General features: G+C 35.3%; 1 protein-coding gene across 1 annotated transcript in view; it reads left to right on the top strand.

Annotated features, from left to right (window-relative positions):
* Nucleotides 1-16,531, top strand: part of MTF2 (metal response element binding transcription factor 2) — a 57,468-nt gene extending 40,937 nt beyond the window's left edge. Inside the window, exons 9-15 of the mRNA XM_075558478.1 lie at nucleotides 246-369; nucleotides 5,776-5,843; nucleotides 7,066-7,236; nucleotides 10,459-10,564; nucleotides 10,680-10,732; nucleotides 10,846-10,950; nucleotides 12,902-16,531. Coding sequence (XP_075414593.1) covers nucleotides 246-369; nucleotides 5,776-5,843; nucleotides 7,066-7,236; nucleotides 10,459-10,564; nucleotides 10,680-10,732; nucleotides 10,846-10,950; nucleotides 12,902-13,259 — 985 coding nt within the window. The 3' untranslated portion in view covers nucleotides 13,260-16,531. The remainder of the gene's footprint in view (nucleotides 1-245; nucleotides 370-5,775; nucleotides 5,844-7,065; nucleotides 7,237-10,458; nucleotides 10,565-10,679; nucleotides 10,733-10,845; nucleotides 10,951-12,901) is intronic.
* The last annotated feature ends 5,044 nt before the right edge of the window (nucleotides 16,532-21,575 follow it).

The following is a 21,575-nucleotide window of genomic DNA, read 5'->3' on the forward strand; positions in this document are numbered from 1 at the left end:
CATTTAAGAACTCAAATTTCTTTTAGTTTATAATTGCTACTCAGGATTAGCAAATGTTGCCACTGTTTTCTAATTATTTTCATATGTGTGAATGATTTATTAGTTTGTGAATTTGACTTAAAATAATGAGCCTCTCTTCACCTAAATATTTCAGTCAATTTTTAATGATTGGTTTTATTAAATTACATGATTCACAATAATAACCTAAAACATCATAGTATATTTTGATTATTTTTGGATTTCAGGGTAGATATAGCACACCTATGCCTTTACAACCTAAGTGTTATTCACAAGAAGAAATATTTTGATTCTGAACTTGAGCTTATGACATACATTAATGAAAACTGGGATAGATTGCACCCTGGAGAGGTAGGTAGTATTAGAGCTAACTTCATAACTTGATGTCTTTTTTATTTCACTTTGCTTTTGTTGAAAACAACTAAGATGCACATATAAAAACAACTAAGACACATATATAAGCCAGATGTATAACTAGACTTTTGATTTTTGAGTTTGGGAGAAATAACTTTAGTAAGGATATCAGGACTTTTTCATGCCTACTATGTGTGTTGCCTGTAAATTTAAGAGATGTAACTTGTATTCATCTTTGCTTCTTGTGGGTTATACCCTTTATATACCTCTCTTACATACTTGATATACCTCTCTTACATACTTTGGCTTCCAGGAATGGTGGGACCAGTAATACTGTCAGAATAACGAATTAAGAGTGAAGCTCTCCGAATTGGGAATTATCTCCCCATTCTGTCGACATATTTCTTAATTTTTCTGCGTAGTATAGCAGTTTATGCTCATTTACTCCCAAAACATAGTTTTAAAAGAAATATTAACCTTAATGTTCATTGGTGATTCTGAAATTACAGAAAAGCATAAAGGAAAGTAACTGGAATAAATTAAATAACTCGTTTTTAGCATTTGTTTAAAATTATTTGAATGCAGTTAATAATCTTAACTGTATATTATATAAATACTTAATGATTCTTAGATTAAAACAAAAAGATTTCTAGTTTGTGGAGTTAGATGTGTGAATTTTAGTTATGTATTATTACTTTTGGAGGCAAAAATGACAAACTGATTTGAAGTTTAGAGAGAATTCTGCATAATTTGTGGTTTTTAGACAAGAGGCAGCTTATAAGTTTCATATTCAATCGCATAAGTCAAACCAAACTAAACCTACTTCCATTGAGTTGATTCCAGTTCATAGTGAACTTGTATATGATTTCTCAGGCTTTGTGAATTTTTATGGATATGGAGAGCCTCATCTCTCTTCTGAGTGGCTCGTGGCTTTGAACTGCTGAGTTACTGTTAGCGTCCAATGCTTACCCGACAGTGCTAGCAGGGATCAAACAGCATACAAATTTTTTGCTTGTTTATTTTCAAGGGACAATAGGGAAAGCCTGGAAACTATTGAAACTCAGTGCTTTGAATGTTAGAAATTGGAGTGCTAAGATTGCTTTTAAGTGAAATCCTTCATTTGCAGATGCAGTTTGAGAGAAAGTGCCTTGTTAGTCTAATAAATTTTAATACTGATGATTGGTAAGGGTAAGGGGTGGTAATCTAGTGTTGACATCTTGACAATCCTGTGAATACATTCATTTAGAATATTTTCTTTCTACATGATTTCATGATTCTTTCCGTACTAAATAGGCAGAGACATGTCTATATACTGTTAGTACATTTATGTTTCATGTGAAATTTTATAGTAGTTATACATATAATAATTCAAATGCTGTCATTCTCTATTAAAATTTTAGTATTTGGATTTTGTTTAAGAGGTTAAGAATCAGAGTCTAAACTAAATTTATTGTGGTCTAGTCAATTCTGACTTAAAGATTCTATAGGGGAGAGAATTACTCCTTAGGGTGTCCAAGACTATGAATCTTTATAGGAGCAGACCTTTCTCCCCTGGAGAAAGATTTGGGCTTGGAACGCTGACTTTGTAGTTAACATTTCAGTACATACCTACTCTGCCATCAGGGTCCTTCAAGAGGCTAAGAATATCAAACAATAAAATGCAGAAATTAATCCATGAAAAGAGTTTAGTTATGAATTTCATGTATATCAGCTCTAGCCTATGTCAAAGGTTCCCTGGTTGTGCTCCCATGCGAAAGGTCAACAGTTCAAAAACACCAACTGCTCTGCCAGAAAGAGACGAGACTTTCTACTCCCAGAAGCAGTTATAATCTAGGAACTCGCAAGGCAGTTCTGCCCTGTCCTATGGGATCACTGTGAGTTGGCATTGAGTAGGTGGCAGTGAGTTTGAATTTTCTTTTTTAAAGATCCTACTTCAAAATGATTAAAACAAGTTTTCTATTTCTTATTCCTTTTTCTTCTGCATTAAATTAGGAAGATATGTAGGTTTCTTAGTTTGGTCATCATATTCTTAGACTAATGGCCATTAGTTTAATTTTATCTATGACTCTTTTAAGTCTCAATATATTATGTTGAGAATTTTTTAGGGTGAGATTTTATAAGAGATAAGAAAATTTTTATTAGGCTGTAGTGTTTATTTTTTCATTTATAGTTTATGGTTAAATGTTTGTGATAGTGCATAAAGATAATATGAATAAAGGCTCATTCTAGAGTAGTTACAACAGTTGGTGTTCTTGCCTCTTCATCTGAAGCTGTGCTTTTGGAGGCCATTCGCAGGGACCTTAGAAGAAAGAAAGCACAGTCACCTACTTCTGTAGACTGGGCATTCTACACGACATAGTCTGAGACACATGAGGTTCTCGCGAGGATTTGAATCAGCATCTGCGATCTCTTTTTACCCTCTGGCTACCTAAAGAATGTATTTTTTGTTAATTGACGTGGAAAATTGAATTTTGTCACTATTGATAAAATTTTTTTAAAAAACTTAGGTTAACTGGGGGGGGTTTATATTCCTGTTGAAAATCATTTTATGAAATAGCATTATTTTGAAGAAATGGGGAAAATATATGCTAACTTTGTTCTTGGTTAATTGAGTACCTTGAGCACTCCACAATAATTTTTAGCATCAGTTATTATAATTTATATTATACATGAACTTATTTTAAGATTTTCCTGTAATAGAACCAAACATTAGTTAGGTTGTTTGATTTTACTTGGTCTGAAATGCAGGCTCCAACCTGTCCAGATAAAAGAAAAAATTCTTGTGATATGGTGAGACCGTGATTGAAATTTTAATGATTTTTTAGGAATATAAAATGGACACCTAATCATAGAGATACTTACCCTATTTACCATTCGAGAACTATCACATTGTAAATTGTGATAGAACATTTACAAAGGAACTTGGTGACATTGCCTGAGTGTATAGCAATGATACATGTGTTTTGGAAGCTTGATCTTAAATGTGTGTTAGGTCTTTAGTTGTTTGGTGTGATCACTGATAAAACGGAATCAACCTATTGGTAGTCTTTTTGTGTATTGTGCCTTATTGTCATAACATAAATACTGTGGCTTCTGTTAATAACAAAATAGAGTATTAAGAATGTTAAACTTATTTAGAGAAGGTACATTTAAAATTTGTGTGTTTTATTCCTAGTTGACTCTATTCCTGCTGTGAAGAGTCCCTAAAACTTACATATTATGTTACAATATCAAGATAACTTTCTACTGAGCTTCATTGCAAAATAGTCTGAGGGTACTAAAGAAACCATGGCAAAAAATTTCTGTTAAACCACAGAGAATAAGTACCAAAAGAAAAGAGAGCTAATTATGATTTTCAGAAGCAAAAAGGAATGCTTGAAAAATTACAAAGTCAGTTTTGATGTCATTAGAATGCAGAGATTTCTCAAAATGTATGGTAAAATAGGGTTAGGGTAAGGGTAAAAAAAAGTATGGTAAAAAAGGAATAGAGAACACATATTAAAATAATCATATTAAGCACCCTGGTTTTATTTTTTATATGATTAACAAAACTCTTATATGTCAGCAATGGTCATGGTGTTGATATACAATAACTTGTTTTCTGTTAGATATCTAAAAATCAACTGCTTAAAAATTAAATGGATTTGTGATGAACTGGCAATAACAAAAGCAATTAAGGTGTCAGATGGCGAGTCTAATGGTGAGCAGTGGGGTCTTTCCCTTCAATCAAGAAGGCTCATAAGAGAAAGGGTCATCTCTAACAGTGAGCTGAAAACAAAGTGAAGTCAGCCAATCAAACCAGTTCTGCTCTCCGGCTGATACTCACACCTAATAGCATAAATCTGTAGGGTAGAAGACAGGTTGTAACAGTTCATGGGATACGATTTTAGACTTGGAAGTGGGGGCGGGGAGGGCAACAAGACGATATAATTTTTAGTTGTCTTAGGTTCCTTGGTAGCACAATGGTGTTCGTTTGATAACCTAAAAGTCAGACATGTGATGTGGGTGCTAAAAACTTTAATCTTAGACATGATAGTTACTGTCAAATAATGTGAAGCGCTGTCTTGTCAAAGAGGGAATAGAAGAGTTGCCGGGAAGGACGTTTTGCCCATCTATGGACCTGCTCTTTCAGTAGGTGGTTCAGCAGCTCTTAGTAATGGAAACATTTAAGCCAAGGTTGAATGAATGACTGTGCTGTCTAAGTGATTGCAATAGCGGATGGAGAATTAAAGTAGGTGGACACCTGTTGTCTTTCAAGCGGTAAAATCTGATTCTATTATCTCATTTAATAGAAAGTATTGTTGGACACTTCAGAAAATAGAGGAGGATGTGGTATAAAGCAATGAACACCAGCCTGTCCTCTGTTATAAATTTTAGTTCCCAACATAGTTGGCATAATATGGTGGGCTTAGTGAACGTTGAATGAATGTACTTTCCATTAATGGGTTTGCTTCTGGCTTTCTTAATAACTGGTCATGTGAATTTAAGCATTTTAATTAACCCCTCTATTTGTAAAATCAGCACTAGAGACTAAAAGTTTCTTCTAGCACTAACTTTCTGTCTGGCAGATTTAAAAAAATTATTTTTTGTTGCTATTTTCACTGGAAGCAGTTCTAAGGCTTGGGAGTTAAAATTGTTAAACAAATGCTGTAATTTTTTGTAATTTTGAAAATCAACTGATCTTTTTGAATGTTTTTTCTTTAATTTATAAGTTTTTACTAATTGGTCATTATTTTTAATCTTTGAAGAAGAGAAAAGAGAGACATGTCTGAGGGAGAAGTGCTATTAAAAAATATACAATGTTTTCTAGAATTGAATGTTTAGATTTTAAAATGGTTTGTGATGATAAAACATTACTAAGCCCATACAGTGCTACCTAAATTCTGTAACTGTTATGAAAATAAACTCACCAATTTTCATATTGGTAAAAATTAGAGATAATTGGTTTATGTTAATATTAGAAATAATTGAGAAATCAAACTACATGTCTTTTGTACTCCTTTATTACAATATAGGGAGAGTTTTTTTTTAATTGGGAGGTTTTTATGGTTTACATTTACATAATTAGAATGCATTATTTTCCCATATACTAGAATTTAAATCAATTTAATGATAAAATCCTATCTTTGTCATATTTTCTAGTTTACAATTTCTTCACAGATATATATTGTTTGCAATAGTTTATTAGGGAAGAATATATGCCCTCCTCTTTCCAGTGAGAAGATAAGTCTTGCAAGGCTTATGACTCTAGGATCTATGAAACCCTGTCACTAGAATTTGATCTTTCAGTATCCAGTCAGTACACTTCTTTTCTCTGAATCCTGTTACTTGAGTTTAGCACCACCTGTATTTAACTAATAGATAACATTTTTGTGCATTTAATTGTTTCTTGATACTTGACAGCTGGCAGACACACCAAAATCTGAAAGATATGAGCATGTTCTGGAGGCATTAAATGATTATAAGACCATGTAAGTTGACTTATTTTATAGATTTCTATGAGGGGGGCGTTTAGTATAAGGAATAGCAGTACTATTTAAAAATTCTGCGATTGATTTATAAAATTCTATTACATTCCATTTGAAACTTCTTAATGTCCCATTCTTTTCTGGTCAGAATAAAGTACTGATGGTTGGAAAAGAGACAATCTTCTGGGAATGTGAGTGGATGGCATACTGGGAAACGGGGTTTCTTCAGTTTAGTAATAGGTTGTTGTCTCTGTAAGGTAATCTAAAGGGAAGACTATGTAAAAGATGGGGGAAATATATAAGTCTTTTAAAGATGGCATCCCCTATGGTTTTATGGTAGAAATGAGTGATCCCTTTTCTTAATCCTACATCAAAGCAGAGCATTTGGTAGTGGTTCTTATGGTCAGGCAGGCTCCAAGTAGCGCTAAGGTGATGGATGTTTACGAATAAGGACGCTCACAGGCATAGAAAAGAGGCCAGGAAGCATAGTGTCACCATGAGTTGGACTTGACTCAGTGGCAAGTGTTTGTTCCACCCAATTTCAGTTCCATCTAAGACACGTTACATTAGAGCAGTGGTTCCCAACCTGGGGGTCGAACGACCCTTTCACAGAGGTCGCCCGATTCATAACAGTAGCAAAATTGCAGTGATAAAGTAGCAACAAAAATAATTTTATGATGGGGGGTTCACCACGACATGAGGAACTGTATTAAAGGCGCGGCATGAGGAAGGTTGAGAACCACTGCATTAGATAGTCCTTGTTTCATTTTCTGGGCCTCTAGGATTGGTGTCTCTTTTTTTTCCTAAGACTGTCGCATAAGTTTCTGACTAGGGTCCATTTTCTTATAGATCTGATCTAGAATAGAGTCTTCTTTCTCACTAAATCTTTTTTGAGACATTTCTCACAGATGACACTAAAATACGAGGAAGTGTTCTTCCTTTATTTAAGTAGGTGGATGCCATGTTTAAAAAGAAAGTGGAGGTGTACACATTGCCATGCTTCTGATTCCAGCTTCCCGGCTCCCCACTTGTGCTCCCATCCACTGTATTCTATTGTGGAGTCACTCGCGGAAAAGAATCAAGGAAGGCACGGGGAAAAAGGAAGTTCTTTTAGTATTGGCTGGGCATTCCCTTTGTAAGAGCTTTATATCTGAAAGCTGTGCGTTAGAGTCTGTCATGCATGTGTGTTCAGTTTTAAAGCTTTACTAATGTTATTAAAAATTAGGTTTATGTCTGGGAAAGAAATAAAGAAGAAGAAGCATTTGTTTGGGTTGCGAATTCGTGTTCCTCCCGTGCCACCAAATATGGCTTTCAAAGCAGAGAAAGAACCTGAAGGAACATCTCACGAATTTAAAATTAAAGGCAGAAAGGCATCCAAGCATATATCTGATTCAAGGTAAAAGTTGATCTGTTACTTAGTTTTTCTCTTTAGCTCATTTGTATTAAAAATTATATTTGACTTTGTCTCAGTATATTTAAATATACAAGTGGCAGTTATTCTGTTTTCTTATCTGTAATTTCTTGCATAAACAAAGTGCAAAGAGTTATTGCTGAATATTTTTTTTAGGTTTTTAGCCTTCTAGGAATTACCAAACAACTAGTCTGTTAATTTGTATGTTTTCCATTTATTAATCAAGATTCTTATAGATTCTGGGCATGCAGTGACTAACAAGACAGATCACCCCCTCCCCCCAATACATTGCTCAGATATATGGTAAAATAAATAGCTAATGTTATTGAGGAAATAGCATGCTATTTTAGAATATATTGGTTGGGGAAATCTACTTTAGAAAGACTTAGGGAAACTTCTTGGGAAATCTTTAAACCAAGAATGACCTGCTGGTTGGAAGAACAACAGGAAGAATGCTCTCGGTAGCAGAATTAAGTGTGACTTGAAGACTCTGAGTCATGTTCCATGAAAGCCCAGTACATGAGTGTTGTATGAATGAATACTAGGGAACACAGCAGATGTTGGATGGGGTCTGTTAATGTAGGTGGCATAAGGCATTTGGGTTTTATAAGAACAATTGGGAGCCACTTAAAAAAAGTACTTTAAAAAGAATTAGCTTTCGATAATAACTTCTTTAGATTTTGTTTTACAGTCGATAGGTAAAGGGCTAAGAATAGAAAAGAAGATTAAGACTGTTGGTGGTTGTCAAAGTGAAAGGTTGGTTCTGTGGTGTTTGGTGGTAATAGTAAAATGGAGAAAATATGGATTTGATATTTCTGTTGGTGGCAAAATTGATTAAATTTGCCGAGGGCTTAAATATGCGACAGAAAATGAGGATCATGTAAAATGTCCAGATTTCTAGCTTGAGAAACTGACGGGTGATTTTGCGAAGGTGAATAAAGAGTTCTTTTTCCTGAGGTTTATATAGGGATATTTAAGTGATATTGTAGACAGTTGGCTAGTCAGGAGATCTGAAAGAGAGGTTAGGGCAGGTTGTAGAAATTTTTGAAAACGGATTTATAGAGCCACAAGAATGAATGAAGTTAACTGGACCTTGGGTTGAGAGAGAGGGCGAGATGATGGCTCATAAGAATATCCTTATGTCATTTAGAAATAATCAGTGAGGTAGAAGGAAAACCAGGGAAGCTTGAATTCAAAAGCCAAAAGAAAGTATCTCACGAATTTCGATGGGTGTGTGAAGGAGCTTCAGAAGGTTTGTGAGGAACTAGAAATTCCTTCATGAATCCCGCTCATATACACTATTGTATACTGTTGAGAGTAAATTAAGATGGGAGGGAAAATCTTTGTTAGATAAAAGCAACGTTTCATCAAATGTGGTGCTGGTCAAAGCATTTTTTTTTTAAGTAGTACCGATAAAAGGTTAGGGTATGATTGAATCCACCACTCTGAAACAACTCAAAACTGGACATTTCTTACACATGAGTCTATCCCAATTAATAGTAATAGAGAAAAATTGGGAATCAACAAATTTTAAGAATTCTGAACAAGAAGGGAGAAAGTGGGAAGGGTAGCATGTGTGCTGAGGACACTGAAGAAAAGTAGACAGAATGACAACCGAAGGAAGAGGAGTCAAGTGATACATTTGAAATGGAACGTATTTTGGCATATGACCAAAAAGAAGCGATGGGTGTTAGAAATAGAGGTGGTAATTCAAGATACTGTAAAGACTGTGGGAAGCCAAAAAGGAAGATCTAGAACCTACATGTGAAATGGATAAGAGGAGTTGCAATTTTCTGTTGAAATTGGTTGGGAAAGGAGAAGATAGGTACAGATGCTGTTATTTTTATAGATTTGGCAGTTGGAAGGTAACCAACTTTTCTGTTAGCATTCCAATGCCCCAAACCTCTATTTCCTCAGTGAAATATGAGGCAGAGCTATTGAGTTTTATTGAGGGAAATTTAAGGGCCAAATAAGAGATAATGGGATTCATTTGGGAGAATGAGAAAATGTAATTATAGAGGGCTAACAAGTGATTCGTAGACATTTGATGCACAAAGTAGATAGTATATTAAGGCTTCTTTGCTTCATGTTGCTTTACTATTCCTATCACGTTCACGTGTTACCACTCCTAATCCTTTGTAAGCAATTGCCTACCTTACTAACTAGAAAAAACATTACATGAACTTTTTAATTTCTATTATGATTTTGATAGGATTCTTCACTGATGGTAGCTATCAGATCTGTCTTAGGTGTCACTAAAGTTCTTTTCATTTCAGTTCTGAGCCCTCTGTGTGGAGTGAGATCTTTTTAGTCTGAGAGTAGTTTTTTGGAGGCCAGGGTTTCTTTATAATTGTTATGTGGATCATCTTTCAAAATAGTAAAATGCATACACACACAATTCATTATTAACCTTGAGAAATTTTTTAGTTGCAGTTTTGCAGTTTCCCTAGCTTTCCTTTGTCTTTCTTGTTATTCCACCTTTATTACTCAACCTTAATTACTGTCCAGAGGCATCAGCTCTTTCTTTATTTCTCCAGTCAGTTATTTTTAGCCTATTACATAATATTGTTTTCAAATAGAATTTTCTGGATAACTTTGTTTTGATATTACTTGGACTATTTTATTAGTCGGTTTGTATTTGCATTTGCCACTTCCTAACTATGATTCCCCTAGCAAAAGGAACATCTTTATATTTGTTACTAAAATATCTGTTACGTGGTACATAGGTAGTTATTGAATAAAAATTATGATCTGTACATTGCTAGATTTACCCTTTGCAGTCGCTCCAATTAGAGTTGCATTTTCTTCCTTCCTGTTGTTTGAAATTTGACTTAAAATCATCTTAGCAGTAAATTCTGACAACAAGCTTTCCGAAGTAGTTGCAACCTAAGCTCAATAATTGATCTTGTAGGAGTGTGAAAATCTTTCATCTAATATAATTGTCTGTCTGCTTGTTTTTTCTTTAATCTGTAGGTGGTATATATTTTTCTGAGTTTATTAAAGATGTATTTAAAATTAATATGAGTTGTATATACTTGATTAAACTTACACATTCAGTTTGTCTTTGATGGTTGTTTTTGTTACCATTAAGATAAATATATAATACATTTATATAGTTACATAAATAGAGTTCCCTGTGAATGTGTGCATTTTCCACGGTCTGGTTTCTTTATTGGAGATTAAATATAAAATGGCTCTATGTTTCAGGGAAGTAAGCAATGGCTTAGAAAGAAAAGGAAAGAAAAAATCTGTAGGTCGTCCTCCTGGACCATATACAAGAAAAATGATTCAAAAAACTCCTGAGCCACCTTTGGTAAGAGACAATTGGTATATTTTCTCAGTGAGGAAAGATAAATGAAATTAATGAGAAGGTAATATTTTTCAGTTTACTTTGGAATCATCCTTCAAGTATATTTTTTATTTTTCAGGATAAAGAATCAGTTTCAGAGAACCCTACCTTGGATTTACCTTGTCCAATGGGGTAAATAAAATATTATTTTTATCTTTGCTAGAAAAATTTATTTTTTGGGAAGAATTAGTGTTTCTATTGTTATGTAATATAGTTGTTATATGATTTCAATTCTTTTGTCTCAGGAGAACTGAAGGGATGGCACATTCATCTAATACCTCAGATGTGGATTTCACGGGTGCTTCCAGTACAAAAGAAACTACCTCGTCTAGCATTTCCAGGCATTATGGGTAGATATTTTATGTTCTGATTTTCTCTAGACTCCACATTTCTTTATATAATTATAAGTAATATAGCAATTGAATGTGATACAAGTGTGTGTTCTGAGAAGCAATGGTATGTTGATCTCCTTTTATTTATTTATTTTTGGTTATTTTTGCCTTTTAGAATACAAACACGAAAACTTTCACATGTTACGAAAGTGGTGGTCGTGTTCCGAGAAGGTGTACCAGACGTCAGTCTGTCTTTTGTTAGCCTTCTATGCCTCGTCTGAGGGAGGAGTGCCTTCCTTTTGGAAGATGCTTCACAGGGTTTATTCAGTAGCCGCTTTCTCTGTAATATTTTATTTAAAACACCTCTTCAGAAGGAAAGGGTTTCTGGTGGTGTAATAGATTAAGCTTTGAGCTACAAACCGCAACCACCAGTTGCTCTGCTAGAGAGAGACTTGGTTTTCTGTTCCTATAAAGATTGACAGCCTTACAGACGCAGAGGGGCAGCTCTCTCACTCCTTTAGAGTCACAGTGAGTTAGAATCAACATAGCAGCAGTGGGTTATACTTTGCTTTGTAATGTATTCTTGTTTATAATTCAGAAACTTATAAGTGATGTAAAACATCTATATAGAGATTTAAAGTGGGACCCATTTATTAATGAATTTTGAATAACAACTATTTTTACTGCTTATCTATTGCATGCACTGCTAAGTTTCTCCCATGTATTATTTAATTTTGAAAATGATATTTTGAGTTATTAAAGGCCCTGTTATTTCCATTTTACAAAGGAAGAAAAGTCAAGATCACTTGCTTAACAAAATGATAGCCAATAACATAACCCAATGTGATTTGAATTTAGTATTTTATGAGGAGCTTCAAAAAGTTCATGGATCCAGGTCGTTTGATCCCTGCAGGACCAGGGGTGTGAGTGGCGATTCTGGGAGCGTAGAGTGAGAGTGGGTTGGAAAGAGGGAACTGATTACAAGGATCTACATGTGACCTCCTCCCTGGGGGACAGACCCCAGAAAAGTGGGTGAAGGGAGATGCCGGACAGTGCAAGACATGACAAAATAATAATTTATAAATTATCAAGGGCTCCTGAGGGAGGGGGGAGCAGGGAGGGAGTGGGAATAAAAAAGAGGACCGGATGCAAAGGGCTTAAGTGGAGAGCAAATGCTTTGAAAATGATGAGGGCAAAGAATGTACAGGTATGCTTTACACAATTGATGTATGTATGGATTGTGATAAGAATTGTCTGAACCCATAATAAAACGTTTTAAAAAAAAGTTCATGGAAAAAATAGAATTAAAAGATGATGGAGTTTTTTTTTTCATGAACCTTTGAAGCTCCCTGTATATTCTGCCTTTGTTATAAGATCTTAAATCATTGAATTTCTGAACTGAAAAGACCGTAAAAGATGATCTAGTTCAAACTCTTGAATTTTAGATTTGAATTTTGTCAGGTAATACAGCAGTAGAATTGAAGCTGGATCTAGAGTATTCTGACTTCTAGTTTGTTGTGTCAGTGTATTCACTTGACCTAAAATGAGTAAGGGAACTTTTATTCCATTTCTGCCATCTATTTAACCATGTGAAACAATGTGTGTACTAGATGCTTATTGAATATTTGTCGCATAGAAAGACTAAATGAACTTTTTAATGGTGAAACTGTTGACAAGACCTGGTTTTTATGGAACTGGGCTTTTTCTTGGGAATTTGTCTTTTCATTTTAATTGTTAAACAATAAGAGAAGCTCTTCAAAGGGCAGGTCCAAGAAGAAGGTGAGAGAGCCTAAAGTAATGAAGATGAGTGATGGTCTATTTGTACAACATACATAATTTTGGTTTTGTTGGTAAGTATATAACCAAGCATATATACTTAGAGATTCTCCCCAAATCAGAGAACGTATTGTGTGAGTCAAGAATGCTTAAACAAAGAAGGTGGGCAACTTCGGCTGTTTTTGTTTTGTAGAGTATCTGACTCCAGGAAAAGAACACGTACAGGAAGATCTTGGCCTGCTGCAATACCACATTTGCGGAGGAGAAGAGGTCGTCTTCCACGAAGAGCACTCCAGACTCAAAATTCAGAAATTGTAAAAGATGATGAAGGCAAAGAAGATTACCAATTTGATGAACTCAACACAGAGATTCTAAATAACTTAGCGGATCAAGAGTTACAACTCAATCATCTAAAAAACTCCATTACCAGTTATTTTGGTGCTGCAGGTAGAATAGCATGTGGCGAAAAATACCGGGTTTTGGCTCGTCGGGTGACACTTGATGGCAAGGTGCAGTATCTTGTGGAATGGGAAGGAGCAACTGCATCCTGACTGTAGGACTGAACATTATGCTCACTGCACTCTTGTTTCTGTAGGTACAGTTCAGAGCCCTAAAGGAGTCTGGCGTTTAGTATCTTTCTTATTAAAAGAAAACAAAAAATAAAATCACAAAAGGAGATGATATGAGCCTTAACGTGTACCTGTCAATGTTATGGATTTTGTCATAAAAAAGATTATCTTTTAAAAATCAGAACAGAGACTTAATTTTTTAAATATTAAGGTTTGTAGAATGTTTCTAGAATAGGATATTAAAAATGATTCGAACCAATGCATGGTGTTAGATAATTTTTCTAAATATTCCATTGAGTCAGTTTTTGTGATTAGTGGTTATTAGAGCAAACACATCCTGTAGATAGCACAAATATTTCAAGAAACATTGTCTGTTTTGTTACCAAATGTTGGAAAAAATTTATTTCAATACCTTTTAGATTTCATAAAGTGCAGTGTATATAATGCCTACTGAAAGATTGTAAAATATTGAAAATTTCTTTCAAGCAAAGTGTAAAAAATATATTGAGCCTGTAAATTGCTCTGTGACTAGACTTCATTGTCGTCTTAATATATTCTTTGCATGTGCATATATATACACAAAACTGTGTATATATATGTGTGTGATTATGTGACCTATGCAATACAAATTATGGGAAAGGGCAGCTTTGGAGTATATATCCCATAATTCTTTTTTCAGGAATAGTTGCAGTATTTACACAGCAGCATTTCTTCTCAGGCTTATATTGGGTGCTGTTGCTTGCTCTGTATGAAGAGAGGTGTGTCAAACAAGTTTAGTATGTTCTGATGATGAAGGGTGAGAACAACAGTGTTCATGGGCTTTTAGGATGCTTTTTAACTTTCAGTCCTTGTAACTCAGCTGTTCAAATCCTAAAACAAATTCAAATGATCTAAACGTTATCTCCTACTCAAAGTACCATTTTCAAATTTTCATGGCACATTGTGATTGTAAATGTCTCTCGGTTTTAACAGTTAGTCTGTAGGAGTCCCATGAAGATTCCTGAAATGTCTGTAGGAATTGTTAGTTATGTTTGATTAAGTGTAGTATGAACAAAGTATTTTATTGCACAGGGTTAAGAAACAGTATGTTGCTAGCTGAGGCTACTGCTGTTTTATTACAACATTACCTCTTGTTTTATAAAATGTACCAAGATTTAAATTGATAATTTTATTTTACATGTAAAAAATTTTTTCTTTTATCACCAGTGTTAGAGTTGTCTTCTGTTTCTTTTTTGTTTTGTTTATTTTTTTAGCCAAAGAGTGAACAGAAGAGTAGCCTTATTTTGGTGGCTGTTCATGTTACTCTTAAAGTAATTGATGGATTTTAGCCTAAAAATTGGGGTATTGCCCCCAAAATGAAATATATATATATGTGTGTGTATAATTACAGATTGGTAAAATGTGGGTTAGTACTTATTTATTCCATTAATTACATATTTGACTGTTTATAAAGAAAATTGCTTTATTTCTTTAAACATCTTCAAAAGATGCTTGTTTCTTGTCACATTCTAGCCAAAAGAAGCAGAGAACTTCCTTGTCCTGCATTTGCTTCCTGGTTGGCCAGGTCTAAATGAGCTTTACAGAAGTGCAAATTAACCCTGTCATTTCTGTTCACCTCCACCCAAACGTGGTTTCCCCCTAGCTATTAATTTAAAGCTGCCTTTCCTGCAGCTGCAATATTTTGAATGACACAGAGTTTGTGTTGATTTTTGAATGTTTGTTTATATCTAGGGGTAATGGAAAATGTAAGTCCCGTGTAACCTTCTTCACTCCATCTGTATCATATTATTTCATTTTCCTCTAAGTCCTCTTCTAACTAAACACCAGCAGTATTTTTAGTAGCTCTTTCTTTAATATACTTGGAAGGTAATTTACCAAGCTGAACTGTCTTTAGACGTAATTATTGTGATTGTCTTATTTTATCCTCGTGGTTCACCAGGCTCTGATGTTCAGTTGTATTTTTGGAATTGCTTTACTTAGAATTACAACAGAAGAACATTAAATGTGTGTATTTTTAAAGAGCTAATGAGTTTTGCTTCCGTATTTGCTTGAAAATACACACAGTACCAGCAGTTCACTGCTTTTAGCCAGTGAGGTAAGGATTTTCCAGTTCCTCTGCTACTGGGTTCACGCTATAAAATTTGGATTTCATTTTCTTGTTAACCCCCAAATAATATAAATAATTATTGCATGTTCATTTTCAACGGACCTTTAAAAAAACAAACTGAATTTAACCAGCTTGCACATTTCATATTTGAAGACTAGTTCATGTCCATCTGTCTGTTCTGTTCCCAAACTTAAAAGAAATTCCAGACTTAACTTTCCACCCCTGTTTTGTTCCACTTCCCACCTTACTTTCATAGAAGCATATATGCCAAAAGGTATCAGGGTTCACACAAAAAGATTTCTTATTTTTCCTAAGTACCTTTGCCCCTTGGCTACAGAAACAAGATGTAAAAATAATATACATTACTTGTTTTTATTATTTATTATAAATTTTATTTTTAACTTATTTTTTATAAATACTGTGGTACTAAATGATAAATATGGATTCTTAGAATCTTAGCCAGCCAAACCAGATTAGAATATGAACTATCAAACTTATAATTCTAATGTAGGGAATTTTTCACTGAATGTGTGAGTTGAAAAAGGCAGGGTGTGTCAGAACATGTATGTGTGTGCGTATGTGTGTGTACATATATATTTAACAGATTTTTATTATTGTTGGTAATAAAACTAATGATCTGTTTTGGGCTATTTAGTTTCTATCAGACACTGTTTTGATTGAGATATAATCTGACTTGCATAGTTTAACTTGTTTTAAAATTTGGTTCTAGAGCTGTTTGAATGTGGATATGTTAGTAAAGGTAGATGCCTGGGCAACACTGAGAAATAGTAAAAAATGTTGTTTTTGTGTGGGCAAATTTTTTTCTTTGAGTTATATTTTAAGTACTTCTATGAATGTGTGCTTCCAAAAGTCTTCATTGCTTTTTTATTCTATGATAGTTCATCACTCATGTTCTTTCCTAAGGAAAATAAAAACCTGATCAACATAATGTAGTAACTTTATCTGATCATTGATGCTTTCCTATTTTGGCAGCACTTAAGAAAGCACACATCTGTCTGATGTAAATACGGAGATGGGGAAGCTGTGAAAACAATGTTAATGGTTCTCTGGATAACCGGTAGAATGGGAGCAGATACATGTTTGTAATCAATCTATCATAATTTCAAAATGTTTTAGAACAATATGCTGTTTGTGTTTATTATTTATATGATAATGTTTATGAAATACAATATTTATATTTTAGGTCAAAATGATTACAAGTTAACCAGCTCTTTTTGCTTTCTCCATCTCATCTCTACGCAATAAAAATCCCTCTTTGCTAGCTCCCTATACATTTTATGCTTGTTGGAGATGATGAGTATGGAAACAGTGCTTAGGCATCTTCAGAGACTATGATGTTTCATTCAACAGAATTTTCCACTGATTTAAGCGGACATAAAAATTAACAAAGCCTTTGTAGATAATGAGTGATATTTTTGTTGGCTGAAACCAAAAAGTATATCCTGCTCCAAGTGATTTGTCTGCTTTTCCTTATATTTACTAAGAGGCAGTCAGTGGCCTTTTTTTTGTTTTTCCCTGGATAATGTATTCTCTTTTTTAAAATTTATTTTACTTTTTATACCATTAGGGGCTCATACAACTCATCAGAATTCATACATACATAGTGTAAAACACATTTGTGCATTCATTGATTGCCCTCATCATTCTCACATTTGCTCTCCACCTAAGTCCCTGGCATCAGCTCTTCATTTTTCCCCCTCCCTTCCCACTCCTCCCTCCCTCATGGACCCTTAATAATTTATAAATTATTATCTTGCCCTGCCTGATGTCTCCTATCACCCACTTTTCTATTGGCCGTCCCCCAGGGGGGAGGTCATATGTAGTTCCTTGTAATCAGTTCCCCTTTCCAACCCACCCTCTCTCCCCCCTCCCAGTATAACCACTCACACCACTGGTCCTTAAGGGATCATCTGTCCTGGATTCCCCATGTTTCCAGTTCCTATCTGTACCAGTGTACATCTTTTGTTCTAGCCATATTTATAAGGTAGAATTGGAATCATGATAGTGGGGATGGGGGGGGGGTGGAAGCATTTAGGAACTGGAGGAAAGTTGTGTTTCATCGTTGCTACATTCGCATCCTGACTGGCTCGTCTCCTCCCCAAGACGATTCTTTAAGGGGGAAGTCCAGTGGCCTACAAGTGGGCTTTGGGTCTCTATTCTGTACTCTCCCCCTATATGATTTTTTGTTCTGATGATGCCTGATACCTGATCCCTTTGACACCTCGTGATTGCACAGACTGGTGTGCTTCTTCCATGTGGGCTTTGTTGCTCCTGAGCTAGATGGCTGCTTGTTTAACTTCACGCCTTTAAGACTCCAGACACTGTATCTTTTTATAGCCGGGCACCATCAGCTTTCTTCACCACATTTGCTCGTATCATGGAGGTGAGCACACAATAAGATTTTTTGTTCTTTGAGGCCTTATACCTTGTCCCTTTGGCACCTCGTGATCACCCAGGCTGGTGTGCTTCTTCCATGTGGGCTTTGTTGCTTCTGAGCTAGATGGCCGCTTGTTTACCTTCAGGCCTTTAAGATCCTAGACGCTATATCTTTTGATAGTCGGGCATCATCAGCTTCTTACATCACATTTGCTGTTCACCTGCTTTTATCTTCAGTGATTGTGTCAGGAAGGTGAGCATCATAGAATGCCAATTAAATAGAAAAGTATTCTTGCATTAAGGGAGTACTTGAGTGAAGGCCCAATGTCCTTTTGTTACCTTAATACTAAACCTATAAAAATAAGTACATAGATTTTCCCATTCTCATATATAAATATATTTACTTATGTACATTCCTTCATTTAGACCTCCACAAATGCCCTTTGCCTCACAGCTCCTTCCTCCACTTCCTTTGACCTTCTGTCCCACCACCATGCTCCGTCCTTACCTGGGGATAATGTATTCTCAATGAGAGTGATATTTACCTTAAACAATCAAAGTTTTTGTTGGTGGGGGAAATTCTCATATTTATACACGTGGCCATCCAAATCCTGACAACAGGCAGAACATTTATTTTTAATTATTGTTCATGGGGTTTTTTGGATATCATGCTAACAGTAGTGATGTAGAGTTCGTGGAAATACACAAAATATCAGAGAGATCAGTGTTACAAACGGATGGTAAATAGCTATGATTGAAGAATTACTTGAAAGTCATTTGGTCTCAAAAGTCATTTTGCACAAGGTGACATGCACATGCCCTTGAAAATGTTTGATTCTTTTAAGAATTAATTACAGCTAATTTATGTTATTATTTAATTCTCAAATTTGCCCTACAAATGTTCAGTGCTAGAAAAAAAGATACTTTATACTTCTGAGGGCAGTATTCACGTCTCTTTAACTCTTGATGAAGCCTGGTGTAACCTTTGATCTACATATAACATGTCAAAATGGTATTTTTGGCATACTTGGGGGACTTGAGTCCTTTTCCTTTTTAAATGTTTGAGGAACAAAGAGTCTGAAGAATCAAGATCAGGGCTGGAGTATGGAAAGACAAGGTTTTCTAATGGAATTCTCTCGCAGGACTGCCCTGTTCCCCTCAATGAGCCATTGAACTGGTACATTGTTGTGATGGGAAAAAATTCCTTGGCTCAACTTTCCTGATCGTTTTTACACCAACAACAGGTTTCCTTGGAACTCGTTCCTAATAAGCTGCCTGTGATTATCACTGTGTCCTTCAAAAAAATCTCTCATGTTAATGGATATGTCGGATGTTTGTCTGTTTTTATTGTTAGGTATTTTTTCTCTTTTTTTTAAAACATTTTATTAGGGGCTCATACAACTCATCACAATCCATACATATACATACATCAATTGTATAAAGCACGTCTGTACATTCTTTGCCCTAATCATTTTCAAAGCATTTGCTCTCCACTTAAGCTCTTTGCATCAGGTCCTCTTTTTTCCCCTCCTTCTCCGCTCCCCCTCCATCATGAGGATATGTCAGATGTTAATGGATGATCCCTTTGGAATACCAAAGGTTGGTCACCAGAGCCTTCTAACCTGAAGCCACTGGTTTAATTGATACCCAACTCCCCTTCTTTAAAGGAACCCCAATAAGTCCAAGACTAGTATATTACTGTGAGACCTTTTTCACAGCCACTCACTGATTGCAGAACCACGTGTAAACATGTCCATCTGGACAAACCTGTGCATCCATAAACTAGACCCTTAGTGGCAGTTATTTTTCTTACCCTTATTTACATAGTGATAGGTCATAGGGATTGGTTTTAATTGATAATTGACTTTTAACTATAATGTCTTTAATAGTGTTAGTGAGCTTTAAGATACTTTTTCCTATAAAGAATTTGACAATAACCAGCAGTTTTCTGGGTGAGAATTCTGATTCATTTGGAAAACAGTAAGCCTCCTTAGGTAATCTTGAAGATAAAAATCTGTTTCACATGGATGCTCAAGCAGATGAACCTTGTTGGAAAGGACTTGGTGAACAAAGCCAGTTACCTTACCTAATAAAAAGCACAATTTTAATTCTTGTATTCCTTAGTTATCAAAATCCCTCCAAGGGTGAAAGCACATAATTGGGTGGGATGGGGCTGGGAGTATCTCCCAAACAAAACTCACAGCAGCCCTATAGTACAGAGTGAGATTGCCGCTTCTGTGACGACCACGTCTTTATAGGAGCAGACAGCCTCATCTTTTGTAGAGCAGCGGTGGATTTGAACTGCTGATTTTGTAATTAGCCTGTGAACATGTAACCCAATACATCACCAGGACTTTGTCGTCCCCCCCTATTCTAATCTAACTTAGCTCCTGGGGAATACAGGTATTTAATCTGCTTGGCTACTGTAACCAACAAGTTACAGATTTGATTTCACCCAGAGTCAACTTTAATAGAAGATCTGGTGGATCTATTTATAAAAAGTCAGTCTTTGAAATCCCTTTGGAGCACAATTCTATTGTGACTTTCTGGGGTCTCAATGAGTCAGAATGAATTTGAGTGGAGTTGGGCTGAGCAGAATTAGCTTTTGCATTTCCAAGACTAAATCTTTATAGCAGCAGTTCTCAATCTGTGGGTTGCGACCCCTTTGGGGGAGTCGAACGACTCTCACGGGTTGCCAGATTCATAACTAGCAAAATTATAGTTATGAAATAGCAATGAAAATAATTTTATGAAAAAGAAAAAAATTTTGTGGTTGGGGGTAACCACATGAGGAACTTTATTAAAGGGTCCCGGCATTAGGAAGGTTGAGAATCACTGCTTTATAGGAATAGACTGCCTGTTTTGAGTAGCTTGTGGATTCAAACGGTTGATCTTACAGATAACTCAGTACCTAACTCACTATCTGAGTTGTAATGTAGTTTGAATTGACTTGCTGGCAATGGGTTTGGTCTTTTTGGTGAGTAGGGTTGAATCTTGCCTTTTGTATTTATTCCTCAGGTTACCAATTTTCCAGTGAATGTTATTAGGACCTACTTTTTTTTAAAATTTATTTTTAAATTTTTTATTTTTTTGAACCTACTTTTAAAAGAAAGGTATCTATATTATACACACATGTATATATGAGGAACTTCTAAAAGTTTGTGGGAAAATGTAATGGAAGAACTTATCAAAGTCTCATATAGAACAATACATTTGCCAACATTTAAAAAATATTGGAGGCCACCAACGCTGTATATGTACAACTTCTAAGTTATCTAGTGTTTCTAAAACAAATACCACAAATGATTGCTTTAACAAACTCACTTATTGTCACACTTCAGGTAGCTTGATGTCTGATATCAAAGTGGCTCTATACCCTAGGAACACTGGATTTGGACTCAAGTACCCTGCAGGTCGGTGAGGATCAAATTTCACGGCTGTACATCTTTATGGGAGCACAGAAAGCCAGTCTCCCTCTAAGCAGCTAATGGGCTCAACCTGCAGACCCCGCAGTTACAGCACAAGTGATAACCAGCTACCCCACCAGGGTTCTAGGGGAAGACTTCCTGTTGGGTCTCTCCCTATCTCTCTGCTCTTTGGTTGTTTTAAAATCTTAACTCAAAAGCGATCGATATCCTAGAGTAATGAAATATCGTGAACATAACCCATTCCCAAATGGGATTATAACCATAAGTATATTTTAGGAGACAATACAGTCCCTAAAAGTTATGCTCATATTGTAAACCATTACCGTTCTTCATTTCCCAGTAATTTTAAAACATTAATAGTAACAA

Source organism: Tenrec ecaudatus, chromosome 1 (assembly GCF_050624435.1).
Source record: "Tenrec ecaudatus isolate mTenEca1 chromosome 1, mTenEca1.hap1, whole genome shotgun sequence".
Taxonomy (NCBI): domain Eukaryota; kingdom Metazoa; phylum Chordata; class Mammalia; order Afrosoricida; family Tenrecidae; genus Tenrec; species Tenrec ecaudatus.